Here is a 21,322-nt window from a genome sequence, read left to right as displayed (position 1 = left end):
GGGCAAATTTGAGGCGTTTTGAGCCTGACAACAAGCCATACTCAGCAAGGTTGGAAAGTGACAGTGAAGATGAGGCCTCAGAGTCTGATGTTCATGAGGTGGACATTGAGGAGGTCCAGGGAGAAGACATGGACGCCTGAGAGGAAGACAACCAAAGCTTTAGTTTCTAGACTATCATTTTACAGATATTTGTTAATGTTTTTGGGAGATGTGATGGATCATTCAATATTCCCTTTTGTTTAGTGGAGAGTCAAAATCATTTAATTAACGTTAAATTTGTAACCAAAGTGTTTTTTTTTTCTATTGGAACGTTTTAATAATTTGCATTTATGTTAATTATAAGGTAAAAGGTTTGTCTCCATATGATATGGTAAATATATCCAATGCAAAAAACATTTAAATGGTATTAATAGGCATATTTCCATTTATTCCAGTTAATTCCCACGGAAAGTTTCCACCTGAATATTTCCCAAAATGTGTAATCCTAGTCACTCGTACAGTCCTGATCTAGGTCTAAACTTGATCTCATAGCAGCACCCCATAACCAGTGATTGCACACTTTTTTAAAAATGTATTTTTTTTAAACTCTTCCCAGCTTCATGTGTCTTCTAAGCTGTGATCTCAGAGCCCATTTGAGCCTTTCCATTAGTGTGCTCTGCATAATCATGGATCATTTGGTCTACTCCTTTCCTCAGTTCCAGATCATATGTGAAGGTGTAGGGCTTGTAACTGAATACCACCTGTCGAGGCACAGAGGCACACCTTGAGTTGATCACATGACATGGTGGGGTGACGAAGTTACACTATTAAAAAGAGCATTGGTAACTTTTGGTGCGTGTGTGTGTGTGTGTGTGGTAGGCAAAGGTCAGGTGTAAGAGGTCTTCAAGTCTCCTCTGTTCTGTAGACCATGACGTCTAAGGACTTATCTCACAGCAGGCTACCGACCGAGATCTGCTGGGGCTTGGTCTCCTGGCAACCATCACCACAGAGAGCCAACTACATTGACAACAGGATATTTGATCCTAATTGTGATGGAGGCAGGTGGTCTTAGTCACCCATACTTAATCAGGGAGGGAAGCTACCCAGGTGCTCAGGTGTATGTCTCCCTCAGTCAGGTGTATCTGCGACAGGTTTGTGTAATGTACTGAATAGTCAGTCAACCCCTACCTGTTCGGCTTGGAATACTCTTCCTTACGTACAGTTTGTTTATTATACACTAATATTCAAAGGCATGTGAACTACACATAGAGTTTAGACACAAGCAAGAGGAGATGGACATATGTTGTGGTCTAGCATGTTATGCATTAACCACAATCCCCCTCTTTCTCTCCAGGGTTGTGATCCCTGTTCCCAGACCCAACGCAGTAAGCTGCAGCACCGTAGAGCTCGTATCAACCAGCAGATAAACAAGGAGATGAGGATGAGGGCCGGGGCTGAGAACCTCTTCAGGTGAGCTGGGGGTGGGTGGCAGGGTCAGGGGTCAGGGAAGGGACAGGTCATTGTACAAGTGGTCGAATACTGTCTCTGCTCCTGTGTGTACACAGCTCTGCGGGGCATCCACTCCCCTCCCCTGTGGTGGAAATGGGAACCCCAAGCCCTACTACCTGTGGAAACATTGAGCTGTATCATATACAAACACTGGCAGGTGGAAATATTTTAGGGTATATTGGGAGCACCTCCAAAAACCCACACCATCCTGTTTTTAAATCACTATTTGTCCCATAGTGTGTGGGGGTTGTGTATTGCCTTTCCACAGGTTTGATGCCTGTTATTTTCCACCTTCATTTTTCACGTGTATTTTGTCAGAAGTGTAAATCTCACACACTTTGACCTGTGCTGAACTTTAACAGTTATAATACAGCCTGTTATCGTTCTCTCCTTTTAAAGTCATTTGGGTTTTTTTCTTTCCAGAAAAGTAGCTGGTGGCAGGACATCAACGCTGAGCTTGGTTTTTAAAGTGCATCAAACCAAACCATCTCAAGAGCATTAGCATAATTTTGATCCTCTCCCCCTCTGCCTTTTCTTCTCTCCCCCCAACTCTTATTTCATCAAGTTTATCCTACACTTATTAGTAGTGTTTGAGCCACTGAAGGACATGGTGTATGGATTGGTCTGAGTGGTATAATAGGACACTCTCTCTTTAACATGCATATTAATCTGAGAGGAGGAGATGATGATGAGTAGGACGTACTTATAGCAGTGTGCTTTATTCTTCTGTTTTAGTGGTCTGTTTGGCTGAGTCATTATCTAATAAGACAAACACCTAGAACATCAAGCTAGTTGAAAGAATCATTCCTCCTCTGTATGTGTGTCAACCCTCCCTCTTACTATTTTTCTTTCTTGCCCGACGTAATTAGGTTTTGAGAAAGATGGCAAGTTAGATTAGTAAGATTAGTAAGATCATCGAATGAGTAGATATTTCATGCACCCTGTATCCTGTTCACCAGCGCTTTTATAGTCGAGTCATGGTCAACAGTGTTGATTCAGGCTAGGACATGAATCACATTGTCGTACTTGCGAATATGCAGCTTGGCTTGAGAGAGAGAACTATTAAAAAGGGAGTACTAGGGGATGGGGGTAATAACACCCACCAGCAACACCCAGTCCTTCCCCCATTTTTGGGACTAGGTCACAGAGACAAATAGACCCCCAGTCAGCCACCAATCAACAGGCTTTGTGTCCTGCTGCTGCATCTTTCCCTTTCCATTCCCAGGTAGAAAGAAGGATTCCCAGGGAGGGCAGCTGTTGTAGGAATCTCATTGCTGATTGTCATTGGAAGACCAGGCTTTAGTTCAGTGGGTTAACACATAGTATTTTGGCATCATGCAGGAAACTACGGTTCAGTGCCAGTCGGACAAACGTGTGTGTCGGGATATCCCAGACATAAACAAAAAAACAACTGTTGATCTAAAGTCATCTGTCCTTTCGACCAATTTATTTTTCCATATATATAATCAACTATATGCAAATATATACATACTTTTCCATATATAATCAACTAAATATGCATTGAGCTTGTCTGATGCTTTAAGTTCACTGTTTGATGAAATAAGACTCAAATGACTCAAGGGAGCCAGAGATCAAGATTACCATCCTCATCCTGCTCCAACTGGCTTTTGCCATTACTCTCCTGAAGTTGCCGGTAATAGGCTACACAAGGAGCCAATGTAGCTTACCATTTCTACTGATCTGTGTCCCAGTTATGGTTTTCATTTGCACATTTTCATGGAACCATTTAATTTATAATGTCTTATCTCAAAATCTTTGTCGTGGTTAATCAAAATTCTATCCAAATCTAAATGATAAACCTGAAAAGTAACTTTATTTCCATTGCCAACTACGTAAAAATACCCTATAAAACCAACAAATAAAAACATTGCTGCCTGCAGGTAGAACATTTCCTGAAAAAAATGAAATATCCTATGTATGGTTTGTCTGCAACAAACTTGAAACATTGTATCAAATATTAACTCCAGTCTGACCTGAAGCTCCTTGCAACATTGTATCACACATTCTGGGCCCCAGAGTTTCCGTGCCAGTGAGTAGGCCTATTTTATGACATTTCCACTGGATCAGAGCATTTTCCCTTTCACGCTGAGTGGTTATCGAAAGGTAGAGAGCTGGAAAGATTTTTCGAATGCATTGAGGAATTGTCATTCACAATGGATTTAAGGAACAGCCTTGCTGTTTGAGGTGAAGAAAACATTACTTTGAGAAGTTCCACAGCTCATTAGTGGTGCGCATTAAGTCAATCAGAAATACTAGCAGATCCCCAAATGGGCATTTATAGGCCTACTTCAATGTGTGCGTGTCCTTACTCAACATTGACAGGAGCGCTCCAAACAAAAGACTACCAAATTAACAAAACTCGTAAATTAAATAATCCAAGTCTAGCTTAAATTGTGCGCTCTGCAAACATTTCTTATTTTACCTTTTTTTTTTTTACATTCTAGAATATTAGCGACAACATCAAAACTATGAAATTACACATGGGAATCATGTAGTAACCAAAAAGTGCTAAACAAAATCTAAATATATTTGAGATTCTTCAAAGTAGCAACCCTTTTCCTTGATGAGCTTTGCACACTCTTGGCATTCTCTCAACCAGCTTCATGAGGTAGTCACCTGGAATGCATTTCGATTAACAGGTGTGCCTTGTTAAAAGTTAATTTGTGGAATTTATTTCCTTAATGCATTTGAGCCAATCAGTTGTGGTGACAAGGTAGGGGTGGTATACAGAAGATCAAGTCCATATTGTGGCAAGAACAGCTCAAATAAGCAAAGAGAAACGACAGTCCATTACTTTGAGACATGAAGGTCAGTCAGTATGGAAAATGTCAAGAACTTTGAACGTTTCTTCAAGTGCAGTCACAAAAACAATTAAGCGCTATGATGAAACTGGCTCGTGAGGACAGCCACAGGAAAGGAAGACTGCAGAGGATAAGTTCATTCGAGTTAACTACACCTCAGATTGCAGCCCAGATAAATGTTTCAGAGTTCAAGTAACAGATATCTCAACATCAACTGTTCAGAGGAGACTGCGTGAATCGGGCCTTCATGGTCGAGGTGTGGGGGTGCTTTGCTGGTGACACTTTCTGTGATTTATTTAGAATTCAAGACACACTTAACCAGCATGGCTACCACAGCATTCTGCAGTGATGCGTCATCGCATATGGTTTGCGTTTAGTGGGACTATCACTTGTTTATTTTTTGGTTACTACATGATTCCATATGTGCTATTTCATGGTTTTGATGTCTTCACTATTATTCTACGATGTAGAAAATAATAAATCCTTGAATGGGTGTGTGTGTCAACGTTTGACTGGTACTTTATGGCACACGAGACACCCCTCTTAAACAGTGCATTTGGAAAGTTCAGACCCCTTGACTTTTTCCACATTTTGTTACTCTACAGCCTTAATCTAAAATGTATTAAATAAAATAATCAATATACCCCATAATTAAATATACCCCACACTATACCCCATTATTAAAAATCAAGAACAGGTTTAGACATTTTTGCAAATGTATTACAACTAAAAAAAAATACATTTACATAAGTATTCAGACACGTTGCTATGAGACTAAATTGAGCTCCGGTGCATCCTGTTTCCATTGATCATCTTCTGTGGTAAATTCAATTGATTGGACTTGTGTGCCTTTCCAAATCAACTGTCCATGTAAGGTCCCATAGTTGACAGCAAAAACCAAGCCATGAGCTTGAAGGAATTGTCTGTAAAGCTCCGAGACAGGATTGTCGGCACAGAGCTGGGGAAGGGTACCAAAACATGTCTGCAGCATTGAAGGTCCCCAAGAACACAGTGGCCTCCATCATTCTTAAATGGAAGATGTTTGGAACCACCAAGACTCTTCCTAGAGCTGGCCACCTGGCCGAACTGGGCAATCGGGGGAGAAGGGCCTTGGTCAGGGGGATGATGGAGAACCCAATGTTCACTCTGACAGCACTCCATAGTTCCTCTGTGGAGATGGGAGAACCTTCCAGAAGGACAACCATCTCTGGAGCACTCCATCAATCAGGCTGTTATGGTAGAGTGGCCATACGGAAGCCAATCCTCCGTAAAAGGCTCATGACAGCTGCTTGAGGTTTGCCAAAGGCACCTAAAGGACTCTCAGACCATGAGAAACAGGATTCCATGGTCTGATAATCTTAATTTCAACTTTTTTTGGTCTGAATGGCAAGCGTCATGTCTGGACAAAAGCTGGCACCATCCGTACAGTGACGAATGGTGTGGCAGCATCCTGCTGTGGGGATGTTTTTCAGCGGCAGGGACTCCTTCCAACAGGACAACAACGACCCTAACAACACAGCCAAGAGGACACAGGAGTGGCTTCGGGACAAGTGTCAATGTCCTCGTGTGGCCCAGAAAGTGCCCGGATTTGAACCCGATCGAACATCTCTGGAGAGACCTGAAAATAGCTGTGCAGCGACGCTCCCCATCCAACCTGACAGAGCTTGAGGATCTGCAGAGAAGAATGGGAGGAACTCTCCAAATAATAATAATAATAATATATGCCATTTAGCAGACGCTTTTATCCAAAGCGACTTACAGTCATGTGTGCATACATTCTACGTATGGGTGGTCCCGGGGATTGAACCCACTACCCTGGCGTTACAAGCGCCATGCTCTACCAACTGAGCTACAGAGGACCACAAAGAGGACGTACAGAGGACCACAAATACAGGTGTGCCAAGCTTGTAAAGTCATACCCAAGAGGACTAGAGGCTGTAATTGCTGCCAAAGTTGCTTCAACAATGTACTGAGTAAAGGGACTGAATACTTATGTAAATGTGATATTTCAGTTTTATTTTTAATAAATGTGCAAACATTTCAAATCCATTTTTGCTTTGGCATTGTGTGTAGATTGAGGGGAAACAAAGTAAGAATCAATTTTAGAACAAGGGTAACATTACAAAATGTGGAACAAGTCAAAGGGTCTGAACACTTTCCGAATTGGGGGGGGTGTATTTTATTTATTTGCTACTGCTCGATTAAAACCATTTTGGTCGACCAACAGCCTGTAGACCAGTCGAATAATTGGGGCCAGCTCTAATCTCATTAGAGCTTCATATTATGTGCTGTCATGCTGGTGTAACAGACCAGTGTGTTATCTACTTTGGGAAAGGAATTCTACTGCGAGCGACAGTAACTAGTCTAATCCTATAGGGGATGACATCACTGAGTTCGTTACTGGAAGTCCGAGCAGTACAGGGGCTTTTACTGGGGGTGGTGTGACCGTGACTTAACTGAAGTGATGAGCACACACAGGCCCTTATCTTTTTCCTAGAGTAAAATTACAGTTATGTGACTCAACACAGACACACATTATACACTGGTGGTATCAGACAGTTTAGCAGCAATACTTGGTTGTTTCTTTTCCCTCTGTTGTAGATCGTTTGTGTGTGAAGTGGGATACATGGCAAGCCTTTAAAGCTAACCATAATCCGATTGAAACTGGCTTGTCCTGGAGAGAGAGACGTGCATGTTTTTGGGGTGGGGTGAGGAGTGTAGGAGGGCTGATGTGGGGGGCAGGGGGAAAGAGTCACAGATGCGTGCTTCAAGGTGTGTGTGTGTGTGTGTAAGGACGGGGGTTGTTTAAATGTTATTGATAACCTTATAATTAGGGGACAAGTCACCTGCAGTAGGTATGTTTAACTCGCTCTTGTTGATTCCTAATACTCTTTTTGAAAAGGGAATAGCTATCACAGAATTGGGTTGAGTGGGTTCCTCTTGACTGTGTGTATTGGGGGTAATAGTAAAAAATCAAGTGTGTGTAGTGTGCTGTGTTATGTCCCAAACTGCTTGGGGCCCCAGAAAGTGAAGTAGAAGTAGGCCCCTTTCTCAATAAATACAGGATGTATGAGCTACTGTACATCCATTCAGAACTATGTCGAACCGGATTGAGCTGGATAAAGATCACAAGGTGACGATGAAGAGCGACTCGTGGTCTCGTTAGTACATCCTATTTCAGGTAGGGTGTCTCATTTGAATGTATTTGTGTGTTGCAGAGCCACCACTAACAACAAAGTGAAGGAGACTGTGGCTCTAGAGCTGAGCTTTGTCAACTCCAACCTGCAGCTACTGAAGGAAGAGCTAGAGGAGCTCAACAGCAGTATGGAGGTCTACCAGACAGAGAGGTAACACACACTGAGGTGGAGGGTGTGAACACTCAATGCGTCGATGGCCTATTTGCTTTAATTATAGCTTAATGAGAGTGGCCTGGTATGCTAGTAATGAGGCACTGGTAATCCAGCCCAGCTGAAGCTCAGGGTCACAAGTGGTGCAAATCCTTTGATTTAGACTCATTACAGTTTTTGTTCAGTCGCTTTGGTGCAATTTTCACAACTCTTAGTACGAAACTCCAAACAGATCATCAAAAAGGTAGCTGTTTCAAAACACATTTACATTTGACTAAGTACAACACACAGTCACTTTTGCACCAAAGTGTTTCATCAAGGAATCCATGTTTCGCATTGCAATACATGTTCATATAAAGTAATTGCCTTTCACTTAATCCGACTGCTATTAATTCAATTGAACGTTAGAATGGGGAAAAACAAGTGACTTTGAGCATGGTATGTCTTGCCTAGTTAAATAAAGGTTAAACTATATATATATATTTTAATGATTGTTGGTGCTAGGCACGTCGGTTCGCCGGTTCCAGTGTCTAAAACGGCCTGCCTCCTAAGATTTTCACGCACGACAGTGTCTAGAGAACGGTGCGACAAACTAAAAAACATCCCGTCGGCGATAGTCCTGTGGGCAAAAACAGCTGAGGGGTCGAAGGAGAATGGCAAGAATCATGCAAGCTAACAGGCGGGCCCCAGGCGGGCCCCAAACAGGCAAATAACGACACAGTACAACAGTGGTGTGCAGAACGGCATCTCGGGAACACACAAGTTGTTGGTCCTTGTCAAGGATGGGCTGTTGCAGGAGATGACTACAATGGGTTCCACTTGTATCATCTAAAAACAAGAAGAAGCGGCTCCGGTGCGCACGCGATCACCAACACTGGACAATTGAGTTGAAAAACATTCCCTGGACCGACAATTCCTGGTTCCTGTTACATCATGCTGATGCCAGAGTCGGGATTTGGCGTTAGCAGCATTAGTCCATGGCCCCATCATGCCTGGTGTCAACGGTACAGGCTGGTTGCGGTGGTGTTGGGAATGTTTTCCTGGCACAAGTTAGGTCCCTTGATACCAGTTGAAGAATGTTTCAATGCCACACCTTAGAATACATGCCCTGAAGAATTCCGGCTGTTCTGGAGGCAAGGGGGTTTGTCCCGGTACTAAACTCAGCAAAAAAAGAAACGTCCCTTTTTCAGGACCCTGTCTTTCAAAGATAATTGGTAAAAATCCAAATAACGTCAGATCTTCATTGTAAAGGGTTTAAACACTGTTTCCCATGCTAGTTCAATGAACCATAAACAATTACCTTTAGGGCTGCGGGATTGATATGACAACAGCCAGTGAAAGTGCAGAGCACCAAATTCAAACAGAAATCTCATAATTAAAATTCCTCAAACATACATGTATCATATACCATTTTAAAGGTTGTTAATCCCACCAGTGTCCAATTTCAAATAGGCTTTACAGCGAAAGCACCACAAACTATTATGTTAGGTCACCGCCAAGTCACAGAAAAATTCAGCCATTTTTCCAGCCAAAGAGAAGAGTCACAAAAAGCAAATAAAATGAATCACTAACCTTTGATTTTCATCGGATGACAGTCATCGGACTTCCATGTTACACAATACATATGTTTGATAAAGTGCATATTTATATAAAATAAATCTCAGTATACATTGGCGCGTAATGTTCACTAGTTCCAAAAACATTGCAGAGAGCCACATCATTTTACAGAAATACTCATTATAAATGTTGCTGATAAATACAATTGGTAGACATGGAAATATAGATACACTTCTCCTTTAAAGGACAATAACACCCCCTAAAAAAATGTATTTTTCCAAAACCTTAAAAATGATCTGTGGTTTAAGCTGTTGTGTTTAGAACATAACATCTATTTATAAAAATACATTTTAAAAAATAAAAGTGAATTTGAAAGTGAAAATCTCTAGGAAAACTCAAATGCCTTTCCTTCAGGCGGCCATTTGGGAATCCTTGGCAAAATCACTTCTCCAGACACCACTGGATAGGGCCGATTTGAAAGACTGCAGTCACACACAGCCTGATGTTAAAGGATAAGCAATCCATTCAGTGGGCATAAGTCAACAAGTCCCAATCATATGAATACAAAAACACAGCCATTTAGGCTAAGCATTTCCAAATTCGAAATGTACAATTTATCACTTCCCATTGCATAGAACATTTCACATTTAGCACACACAGTAACCGGCAATAACAAACACAGTTCCACTCACCAGATCATTTGAAACGTCTTGTTGAAAGTTATTATTTAAAAGGGAGAAACTAATGCATTTAGCAACAACATCCTCTTCGATAACACCTGCTGCGAATTAGCCTAAAACAAAAGTTGTTGCACGGTGACCTGTTGGCCTTCTAGAAAGAAGGCAGAAGTTTTTGGGAAAAATGGTCCCACTTATTACAAGTCAAAATGTGATTGGTGATTGGTCCACTGTCACTCCAATTTTTTGCCCTAATATAGTTGAATGGCAGAGGCCTTCCATCTAGCTTCTGATGGTCGAGCCAATGGCTGACTTGGCTAGCTAGATTTATCTCCCCAGAGACCACCAAAGAAAAATCCTGATTGGATATTTATTTTCTCTGCAGCGTTAACTCTTTCCTTTCCAACAAAAACTGAAGTTTATTTTTTATTTTTATTTTTTATTTTTTAAATCGCTATCACTGAAAATAAGAATAGATTTAGAATTATTATAATGATTTGATAATTCCTTAGCCCTTCTCTGAAGGCATAGAAGGCATTGTTCCCCACTGTTTTGGTAGAGTGGCTCGATTTGCCCATCGTTTGTATTTTGCCCACCACATGTATGTCTAAAGAATCTATATTATCTTCTGAAATAAGAGCACGGAAATACTGGATATTTTGAACTCTTATTATAGTGGCGAATTGACAAAATTACAATCATGGTATCATTGGACTTGCATTTTTCTGGTCTTGGACTCTCGTCACGCTCTTGGTCTTGAATTGGTCTCACTTTAGGTGGTCTCGAACACAGCACTGTTATTGCCCAATGTGATAACAGCGTAATGTACTGTGGCATAATACATTCACGGGTAATTTTTAAATATGTATCTTAAATGTTTTGCTATTGGATTAACTGGTTCTTAGAATAACTAAACTGAGAAGATGTAATTTATTGTGTTTTGGTGATTTTTAAACCAATGTACTCAATATATTTCACAGTAAATGTATATTTTTGATCAATGGTTTTATGATAAAATGTCTACAAACAGAATGTATGCACAGTTAAAAGCTATGAATGTAAGAGTGGCTGCGTTACAGTAGTGCTGTGCGACTAGTACTTTTTGAGGCCGGTTCGGTTCCATTAGTAAAAAAAAACAATGGTTTTCGGTTTCAATTTTAAAAAATTAAAAACATTTGAAATGCATTATGAAGAATTGACATTCAAATTATTTTAGAGCTTTTTAATAGGAATTCCAAAGCCAACATTCGATTGCTAAAACAGTGAAAATTATTAATTTATCTCTGTCAGGTCCACATTTTGTAAACCTCAACAGAAAAATGGGAAATCACTATGAAAAAATACTATTTCAATTGTGTAGAGTTGACTTTTATTTTTAAAGTCATCGCATCTCTGCTGAGGCAGTTGCAGCTAGCCAACCAGACAATGTTATCTGTGCTCACCATACTGTACAGTCTTTAGTCATGCTTTTTGGCTTGGCTAGCCTGCCTAAGTATGCTGCAGAGCTGTCTGATGAAATAATTTGACGAGTTCTTCAAAGTACAATATATACAAAAGTATATGGATTCGGCCATTTCAGCCACACCCGTTGCTGACAAGTGTATAAAATCGAGCACACAGCCATGCAATCTCCATAGACAAACATTAGCTGTAGGATGGCCTTACCTGAAGAGCTCAGTGACTTTCAAAGTGAGACCGTCATAAGATGCCACCTTTCCAAAAAGTCAGTTTGTCAAATGTCTGCCCTGCAACTGTAAGTGCTGTTATTCTGAAGTGGAAATGTCTAGGAGCAACAACGGCTCCGCTGTAAAGTGGTAGGCCACACAAGGTCACATAATGGGGCCGCTGTGTGCTGACGCACGTAAAAATCATCTGCCCTCGGTTGCAACACTCACTACCAAGTTTCAAACTGCCTCTGCAAGCAACCTCAGCACAAGAACTGTCGGAAGCTTACAGACGAGCCTAAGATCAGCATGTGCAAGGCCAAGCGTCTGCTGGGGTGGTGTAACGCCCTCCGCCATTGAACTCTGGCGCAGTAGAAACACGTTCTCTGGAGTGATGAATCCCGCTTCGCTATCTGGCAGTCCGCCCGACAAATCTGAGTTTTGTTAATGCTAGGAGAATGCTAACTGCCCCAATGCATAGTGGCAACTGTAATGTTTGGTGGAGGAGGAGTAATAGTCTGGGGCTGTTTCTCATGGTTCGGGATAGGCCCCTTAGTTCCAGTGAAGGGAAATATTAATGCTACAGCAAGCAATGACACTCTAGACGATTCTGTGCTTCCAACTTTGTGGCAACAGTTTGGAGAAGGCCCTGTCCTGTTTCAGCATGACAATGCCCCCGGGCACAAAGCGAGGTCCTTACAGAAATGGATTGTTGAGATCTGTGGAAGAACTTGACTGGCCAGCACAGAGTCCTGACTTCATCAGCCCGCTCCGCTCCAGTTACAAGTATTACCAGTTCTGAGTATTGTAATGAGTTTATTTTTTTATTCACCACATACTTGTGAAAATAGTACCAAAGTGATAATAACGACGAATTACCAGGGAGGGAGGTGGAACATTTAGGAGGGGTGAGGGCTTACTGTCATAATAGGGATGGTGTGGGGGGGGGGCAGATTTGGGTTGGTCTGTGGAGGTATGTGATGTGTCTTTTCACACACATTGATCTCTCTTCTCTCTCCTTCAGTGAAGCCATCAATGTTCCCATGATCCCACTGGGTCTGAAGGAGACCAAGGAAGTGGACCTCACTGTTCCTCTCAAGGTGAGGAGAAAAATGTCTCTCGCTCTTGCGCGCTCGCTCTCTCGGTCTCTTTGTGTGTTTTGAAGTGACTGATCTCTCTGTTGAAGTGACTATCCTCTGCCCTTCTGCCCTTCTCTCTCAGGAATATATCTGTGAGCACTACAGGGAGGACAGCTCTCTGTTTGAGAAGGAAATCAAGGAGTTTATGGAGCTCAGACAGGTTAGAACAGAAGTCAACCGCTCTTGAAAGCACTGCCACCTAGTGTCTTTAGCTATATCACTAAAAATATAAACTGGCCTGCTAAATGTTTGATAATTCTGAGTATCATATCATTTATACACTGTGGGTGTGTAAACGATATTATACACTGTTTTGTGAATTAACAATTGTTTTAGTTGGTAAATGTGGTCACATATTAATGTTGTTGACATAACTTGTAAATGTATTGTTATACAGTCATGTGTTTCATTGAGTGTGTGTGTTCTAAAATATGAGTGTGTGTGCTAATATATGCCCCTGTGATCATCAGGCCATGCGTACCCCCAGTCGTAACGAGGCAGGTTTGGAGCTCCTGGTAGAGTATTATAACCAGCTGTACTATCTGGACCAGAGGTTCTTCCCCCCACACAGAACACTAGGAGTCCACTTCCACTGGTCAGACTCTTAGTCTCACACAAACTCTTCACTTACAGTGCCTTCAGAAAGGACACACACACGGAAACCTTTCTGGGTTCCCCCTCTCCTTTATTCATACCCTTGAATTGTTCCACATTTTTGATATTTTCTCACACTACCCCATAATGACAACGTGAGAACATGTTTTTAGTAAAGTTTGCTCATTTATTGAAAATGAAATACAGACATCTAATTTCAGAGAAGTATTCACACCCCTGAGTCAATACATGTTACAATCACATATTTCTGGGTGTCTCTAAGAGCTTTGCACACCTGGATTGTACAAGTTGGTTGTTGATCATTGCTAGACAGCCATTTTCAAGTCTTGCCATATATTTTCAAGGAAATGTTAATTAAAAACTGTCGCTAGGCCACTCGGGAACATTCAATATTGTCTTGGTAAGCAACTACAGTGTATATTTTGGCCTTGTGTTTTAGGTTATTGTCCTGCTGAAAAATGAATTTGTCTCCCAGTGTCTGTTGGGAAGCAGACTGAACCAGGTTTTCCTCTAGAATTATGCCTGTGCTTAGCTCTATTCCATTTACTTTTTATCCTAAAATACTCCCTTGTCCTTGCCATTGACAATCATACCCATAACATGATTCAGCCACCACCATGCTTGAAAATATGAAGTTGTACTTTGTGATATGTTGCGTTGGATTTTCCCCAAACATAACACTTTTTATTCAGGACATAAAGTTATTTTCTTTGCCACATTTTTTGTTGTTTTACTTTAGTACCTTATTGCAAACACATTTTTATTCTGAGTAACTACAATGTTGATCCATCCTCAGTTTTCTCTTATCATAGTCATTCAACTCGAACATGCTGACCAGACTGGACACGTCGCTTGCGCGAGCGTTGCAAAATAAGTTTAGAAATCCATGTTATTCAATTATTGCACAAAAACTGCTCGCACGCGCCAACGAGCATCTGCGATGCCAAGGGCTAAAATGGAACTCGTTTCTATTTCTGACGCAAATCGTGTTTAAAGTCCTGCCTATCCCATCTCCTTATTGGTTTATAGAAGCGTGTACCCACGTGCCATCTCCTCATTGCTTATACCCACGTGGGTGATTGAAAGATGAACTGTTTTACCTGTAGTCGTGGTAATACTATGAAAGTTTAGATGCCATATCACCATGTAAGTTCAAAGATGAAAAAGCATGGAAGGAGGAGAGATGACTAGAAACGATTCAGTTGGCTGTTTTATGTGTGGATTAATTGGCGGAGTAGAGGAGCTTGTGCATTTCAGGTAAAATAACAAATCAATGTTTATCCCAGGACAAATCCTCTCCGGCAACTGAGTTCAAAATGATACACCATCCAAATTGTAATGAATAACTTCATCATGCTAAAAGGGATATTCAATCTCTGCTTTGTTTTCTTCTTTTTTCTCTACCAATAGGTGCCCTTCTTTGCGAGACACAAGAACTTGTGTTATTGTTAAGCACATTTCTACTCCTGAACTTATTTAGGCCATAACGAAGGTGTTGAATACTTATTGACTAAAGACATTTCAGCCTTTCATTTGTGAATAATAATTCTAAAAGCATAATTCTACTTTGACATTATTGGGTATCGTGTTAAGGCCAGTGACACAAAATCTAAATGTAATCTATTTTAATTTCAGGCTGTAGCACAACAAAATGTGGAAAAAGTCAAGGGTTGTGAATACATTCTGAAGGCTCTGTATCTACCTCACCCACTCAACCTTTTATTTTCTTACACAATAACCTTGGAGGTTAGGAATGACTGGTGAGACAATCTTCGCTCTTGTGTTTTAAGTTTAGAATTACTCTAAACACCTCTCTCTCTCTCATGCCCCCCTAACTGTCTCTAGGTATGACTCTCTGACAGGTGTGCCGTCATGCCAGCGTGCGTTGGCATTTGAGAAGGGAAGTGTGCTGTTCAATGTGGGAGCTCTCTACACACAGATAGGAGCCAGACAGGACCGCTCTGCTGCAGCTGGCATAGACAGGGCTATAGACGCTTTCCAGAGAGCTGCAGGTAGGCCTAAACACACACACACACACACACACACACACACACACACACACACACACACACACACACACACACACACACACACACACACACACACACACACACACACACACATATATATAGCAGGCACACACATACAAAGTACTATTACAGGAACACAACCACAAGGGGCCCTGGTGAGGAAATACCATTGCCTGAGATTCTACACATTAACACACCACAGTTGGAGTTCACACACAACTGCAGATCATACATTTCATATGCAACTGTCATAATTTTTTCTGCGTTTCTAGTTGTTTTTTGTATAAAACTGTAAACTAAGTCGCTCTGGATAAGAGCGTCTGCTAAATGACTTAAATGTAATGTAATGTAAACTATAAAAGTGTATAAAATCTGGGTGTGTCTAGGTGCATTTAACTTCCTGAAGGAGAACTTTTCCAACGCTCCCAGTCTGGATATGAGCGGCCCGTCGCTATGCATGCTGGTCCGGCTGATGATCGCCCAAGTGCAGGAGTGTGTGTTCGAAAGGGTCACACTCACCACGCAGGACACACACTTCACCTCCCAGCTACAAGTGGCTCAAGAGGCTGCACGAGTGAGGGGACCTGTGTGTGTGTGTGTGTGTGTGTGTGTGTGTGTGTGTGTGTGTGTGTGTGTGTGTGTGTGTGTGTGTGTGTGTGTGTGTGTGTGTGTGTGTGTGTGTGTGTGTGTGTGTGTGTGTGTGTGTGTGTGTGTGTGTGTGTGTGTGTGTGTGTGTGTGTGTGTGTGTGTGTAGATAGCCAACATGTTCTTTTCACTGGTGCTCATGACCTTGATCCAGTGCAGAGTTCTCTTCTGTTCACCTCTTTCTCTGTCCCCCTCTCTCTCTTTCTCTGTCCCTCTCTTTCTCTGTCCCTCTCTTTCTCTGTCCCCCTCTGTCTGTGTGTGCCTACAGGACTATGTTTCGCTCGCTTGCTCACTCACTCTCAGACTTGATTCACATGGCAATTTAAATGACTTACATTCTCTAAGGACATGCTATACAACAACAATGGTCAGACTAACAGTAATAGTAGGCCTAGTACTCGTAGTAGTGGTAATGATATTAACTACAACAATAGTAATGAGAACAACATTAAATAAAACTAATTGTGGTAGGCTAGTTTTACATGACTGAAAAGCCATATGGTATACTACAGTACATGACCGAAAGTATGTGGACACCTGCTCGTCGGCTCTCTAATTCCTAAATCATGGGCATTAATATGGAGTTGGTCCCCCCTTTGCTGCTATTACAGCTTCCACTCTTCTGGGAAGGCTTTCCACTAGATGTTGGAACATTGCTGCTATAATAGCCTCCACTCTTCTGGGAAGGCTTTCCACTAGATGTTGGAACATTGCTGCTATAACAGACTCCACTCTTCTGGGAAGGCTTTCCTCTAGATGTTGGAACATTGCTGCTATAACAGCCTCCACTCTTCTGGGAAGGCTTTCCACTAGATGTTGGAACATTGCTGCTATAACAGCCTCCACTCTTCTGGGAAGGCTTTCTACTAGATGTTGGAACATTGCTGCTATAACAGCCTCCACTCTTCTGGGAAGGCTTTCCACTAGATGTTGGAACATTGCTGTTATAACAGCCTCCACTCTTCTGGGAAGGCTTTCCCCTAGATGTTGGAACATTGTTGTGGGGACTTGCTTCCATTCAGCCACGAGTATTAGTGAGGTCGGGCACCGATGTTGGTCGATGAGACCTGGCTCGCAGTCGGCATTCCAATTCATCCCAAAGAGTTTGATGGCGTTGAAAGTCAGGGCTCTGCGCAGGTTAGTCAAGTTCTTCCACACCAATCTTGATAAACCATTTCTGTATGGACCTCGCTTTGTGCAAGGGGGCATTGTCATGCTGAAACAGGAAAGGGCCTTCCCCAAACTGTTGCCACAAACTTGGAAGCACAGAATCATATAGAATATCATTGTATGCTGTAGCATTAAGATTTCCCTTCACTGGATCTAAGGGACCTAGCCCGAACCATGAAAAACAGCCCCAGACAAAAATTCCTACTCAAGCTTTACACAACTCCAGTTGACTCTTGGCATTGCGTATATGGTGATGTAGGCTTGTGTGCTGCTGCTCGGCCATGGAAACCCATTTCACGAAGCTACCGACGAACAGTTCTTGGGCTGACTTTGCTTCCATTTTGGAACTTGGTTGTGGGTGGGTGTTGCAACCGATGAGATATTTTTATGCTCTTCAGCACTCTGCGGTCCCGTTTTGTGAGCTTGTGTGGCCTACCACTTCACGGTTGAGCCGTTGTTGCTCCTAGACGTTTCCACTTCACAATAACAGCACCTACAGTTGACCTGGGCAAGCTCGATCAGGGCAGAAATTTGACGAGCTGACTTGTTGGAAAGGTGACGTCCTATGCCAGTGTCACGTTGAAAGTCACGGAGCTCTTCAGTAAGGCCATTTGACTGCCAATGTTTGTCTATGTAGACTGCATGACTGGGCTCGATTTTTATACACCTGCCAGCAATGGGTGTGGCTGAAATAGCCGAATTCACTGATTGGAAGGGGTGTCCACATGCTTTTTTTGTATGTATAGTGTATGAAAGCCAAAACAAAACAAAATTGCAAATACTATTGTTGCATTGTACTTTTCACTGGCTGGCCCTCTGGTTGTGGCAGGAGGCCACATACTGTCCTTGTCTGCCTAAACTACACATTTTGGTTTTTCATCCCAAAAATATATTTTTTTAATAGTTTTTGGAAAAAAGATTATCATTCATTGCAACGAATTTGAAACTATAAAATAAAACAATCTTAGGTCTAAGTATTTTTCACAGTGTAATAGGAAATCCAGCTCTTTCTCTACCTTTCCCTGGGAGCAGAGTTAGCATAGCCTGTCCTGTGTCGTCTTTCGCTCTCTCTCTGTGGGTATAAGACCTATATACTGTAAAACTTAATAGCCCGGGCATTTATTTGCTTAAATCACTGAACTCCAGTCGCTTATTACAGACATGCTTCTATTTGAGTTAGGCGTCTATTTAATGAACAGCTTTTGCTGATTTGCGTAGTTAATTGTTTAATTTCAGCACTCATCACTTCCAGCATTTTAATACATTTCTCCCTTTTCTGCTATCATTTGCACACTGTCACATTTCTCTCTCTCATATATATTTATAAATGACTCTCTTTTCCTTGACAGAATAATATTATTCTCCTCTTTTAACAGTGCATTTGTCAGTTCTTACTTTTGCCATTAGATGGCACCCTTAGAAAATCAGCAGTGTATGTACCCCTAAAGTTGTTTACTGTTTTTGTGCTAGCAGTTCTCAGCTGTTTCTTACTGGCGATTTAAAAAACGGATGATCGCCATTTATTTTTTGGAGTCATTACTGAATTATTTAATGTAACAAATCAAACATTAAACCTTGTAAACAATTCATGGTGACCTCGTAAATGATTCATTTAGACCTAGAGTTTATTTGAAACCGTGTTTATTTGCTGAAGTGTGTGCCGTTGACCGGCTATTAAAAGGGACAGGTGGCTATTTGAGACTGTGTTCTCATTCTCCTGTCTCTCTTCATCCGTCTTACTCTCTCTCTCGCTATAGGTATCAGATGTGTATAGCTTGGTGCTGCAGACCATGTCTCAGCCCCTAGTGAAGGACTATGTCCCATTCTCCTGGGCCTCCATGGTTCAGGTGAAAGCAGAACACTTCAGAGCTCTCTCACACTACTATGCTGCTGTCGCTCTCTGTGACCGCACACGTAAGTTCCACCGTGCGGGGTGAGGTGGGTTTATGTTGAGTCTGATATTGATGATTACAGGAATGACGATTGTGGTGGTTCGGAAATTGTCCTGTTTGTGTGTGTTTTTAGTATGAGTGTGTGTATTCCAGTAAATGTGTGTCTATCTGCCAGTGTGTGTTGTGTCCCGTAGAGTCCATTGATGAAGAAGAGTGTGATGAAGAGGGAGAGAAGGCTCTCCTCCAGCTCCATGTCAGTATTCCTGCTGGACCCCCACTCAGCCAGGTGCTCAGAGACCCCGAGGAGAGACGCAAACTGGGTGAGAACGCTCGCACTCACCACACACAAACGCATACAGTTGAAGTAGAAAGTTTACACCTTAGCCAAATACATTTCAACTCAGTTTTTCACAATTCCTGACATTTAATCCTAGTAAAAATCCCCTGTTTTAGGTCAATTAGGATCACCACTTTATTTTAAGAATGTGAAATGTCAGAATAATAGTAGTGATTTATTTCAGCTTTTATTTCTTTCATCACTTTCCCAGTGGGTCAGAAGTTTACATACAGTCAATTAGTATTTGGTAGCATTGCCTTTAAATTGTTTAACTTGGGTCAAACGTTCCAGGTAGCCTTCCACAAGCTTCCCACAATAAGTTGGGTGAATTTTGGCCCATTCATCCTGACAGAGCTGGTGTAACTGAGTCAGGTTTTTATGCCTCCTTGCTCACACACGCTTTTTCAGTTCTGCCCACACATTTTCTATGGGATTGAGGTCAGGGCTTTGTGATGGCCACTCCAATACCTTGACTTTGTTGTCCTTAAGCCATTTTGCCACAACTTTGGAAGTATGCTTGGTCATTGTCCATTTGGAAGACTCATTTGCGACCAAGCTTTAACTTCCTGACTGATTCAATATATCCACATAATTTTCCTCCCTCATGATGCCATCTATTTTGTGAAGTGAACCAGTCTCTCCTGCAGCAAAGCACCCCAACAACATGATGCTGCCACCCCTGTGCTTAATATAATAATAATAATATAATAATATAATAATAATATAATAATATATGCCATTTAGCAGATAATAATAATAATAATAATAATATATAATAATATAATAATATAATAATATATAATATATATAATAATATATGCCATTTAGCAGACGCTTTTATCCAAAGCGACTTACAGTCATGTGTGCATACATTCTACGTATGGGTGGTCCCGGGGATCGAACCCACTACCCTGGCGTTACAAGCGCCATGCTCTACCACCTGCGTCGTGCTTCACGGTTGGGATGGTGTTCTTCGGCTTGCAAGCCTCCCCCTTTTTCCTCCAAACATAACAATGGTCATTATGGCCAAACAGTTATATTTTTGTTTCTTCAGACCAGAGGACATTTCTCCAAAAAGTACGATCTTTGTCCCCATGTGCAGTTGCAAATCGTAGTCTGGCTTTTTTATGGCGGTTTTGGGGCAGTGGCTTCTTCCTTGCTGAGCAGCCTTTCAGGTTATGTCGATATAGGATGTAGATACTTTTGTATCTGTTTCCTCCAGCATCTTTACAAGGTCCTTTGCTGCTGTTCTGGTATTGATTTGCTCTTTTCGCACCAAAATACATTAATCTCTAAGACACAATGTGTCTCCTTCCTGAGCGGTATGACGGCTGCGTGGTCCCATGGTGTTTATACTTGTGTACTATTGTTTGTACAGATCAACGTGGTACCTTCAGGCGTTTGGAAATTGCTCCCAATGATGACCCACACTTGTGGAGGTCTACAATTTTGTTTCTGAGGTCTTGGCTGATTTCCTTTGATTTTCCCATGATGTCAAGCAAAGAGGCACTGGGTTTGAAGGTAGGCCTTGAAATACATCCACAGGGACACCTCCAATTGACTCAAATGATGTCAATTAGCCTATCAGAAGCTTCTAAAGCCTTGACATCATTTTCTGGAATTTTCCAAGCTGGTTAAAGGCACAGTCAACTTCGTGTATGTAAACTTCTGACCCACTGGAATTGTGATACAGTGAAATAATCTGTCTTTTAATAACTGTTGGAAAAATGAATTGTCATGCCAAATGTAGGTGTCCTAATCGACTTGCAAAAACTATAGTTTGTTGCCAAGGAATTTTTGGAGTGGTTGACAAACGAGTGGTTGAAACACTTAGTTTGGAGTCATTAAAACTAGTTTGAACTTCTGACTTCAACTGTATCTATATTTGATGCGCAAGCATGGCCTTTGTGAGATCCTACTAAAGCTTTTCCTGTGTGTC

At 41.7% G+C, this 21,322-nt stretch overlaps 1 protein-coding gene across 1 annotated transcript in view; it reads left to right on the top strand.

Moving 5' to 3' along the window:
- The window catches only part of LOC124038055 (rhophilin-1-like), a 60,246-nt gene that overhangs the window by 11,557 nt on the left and 27,367 nt on the right, over positions 1 to 21,322 (top strand). Inside the window, exons 3-11 of the mRNA XM_046353456.1 lie at positions 1,334 to 1,449; positions 7,529 to 7,657; positions 12,580 to 12,655; positions 12,777 to 12,854; positions 13,165 to 13,289; positions 15,155 to 15,321; positions 15,726 to 15,913; positions 18,912 to 19,068; positions 19,241 to 19,366. Coding sequence (XP_046209412.1) covers positions 1,334 to 1,449; positions 7,529 to 7,657; positions 12,580 to 12,655; positions 12,777 to 12,854; positions 13,165 to 13,289; positions 15,155 to 15,321; positions 15,726 to 15,913; positions 18,912 to 19,068; positions 19,241 to 19,366 — 1,162 coding nt within the window. The remainder of the gene's footprint in view (positions 1 to 1,333; positions 1,450 to 7,528; positions 7,658 to 12,579; positions 12,656 to 12,776; positions 12,855 to 13,164; positions 13,290 to 15,154; positions 15,322 to 15,725; positions 15,914 to 18,911; positions 19,069 to 19,240; positions 19,367 to 21,322) is intronic.

This window comes from Oncorhynchus gorbuscha, linkage group LG06 (assembly GCF_021184085.1).
Source record: "Oncorhynchus gorbuscha isolate QuinsamMale2020 ecotype Even-year linkage group LG06, OgorEven_v1.0, whole genome shotgun sequence".
NCBI lineage: Eukaryota > Metazoa > Chordata > Actinopteri > Salmoniformes > Salmonidae > Oncorhynchus > Oncorhynchus gorbuscha.
The sequence above is the reverse complement of the archived record's forward strand: the minus strand, read 5'-3'. Positions and strand labels throughout refer to the sequence as shown.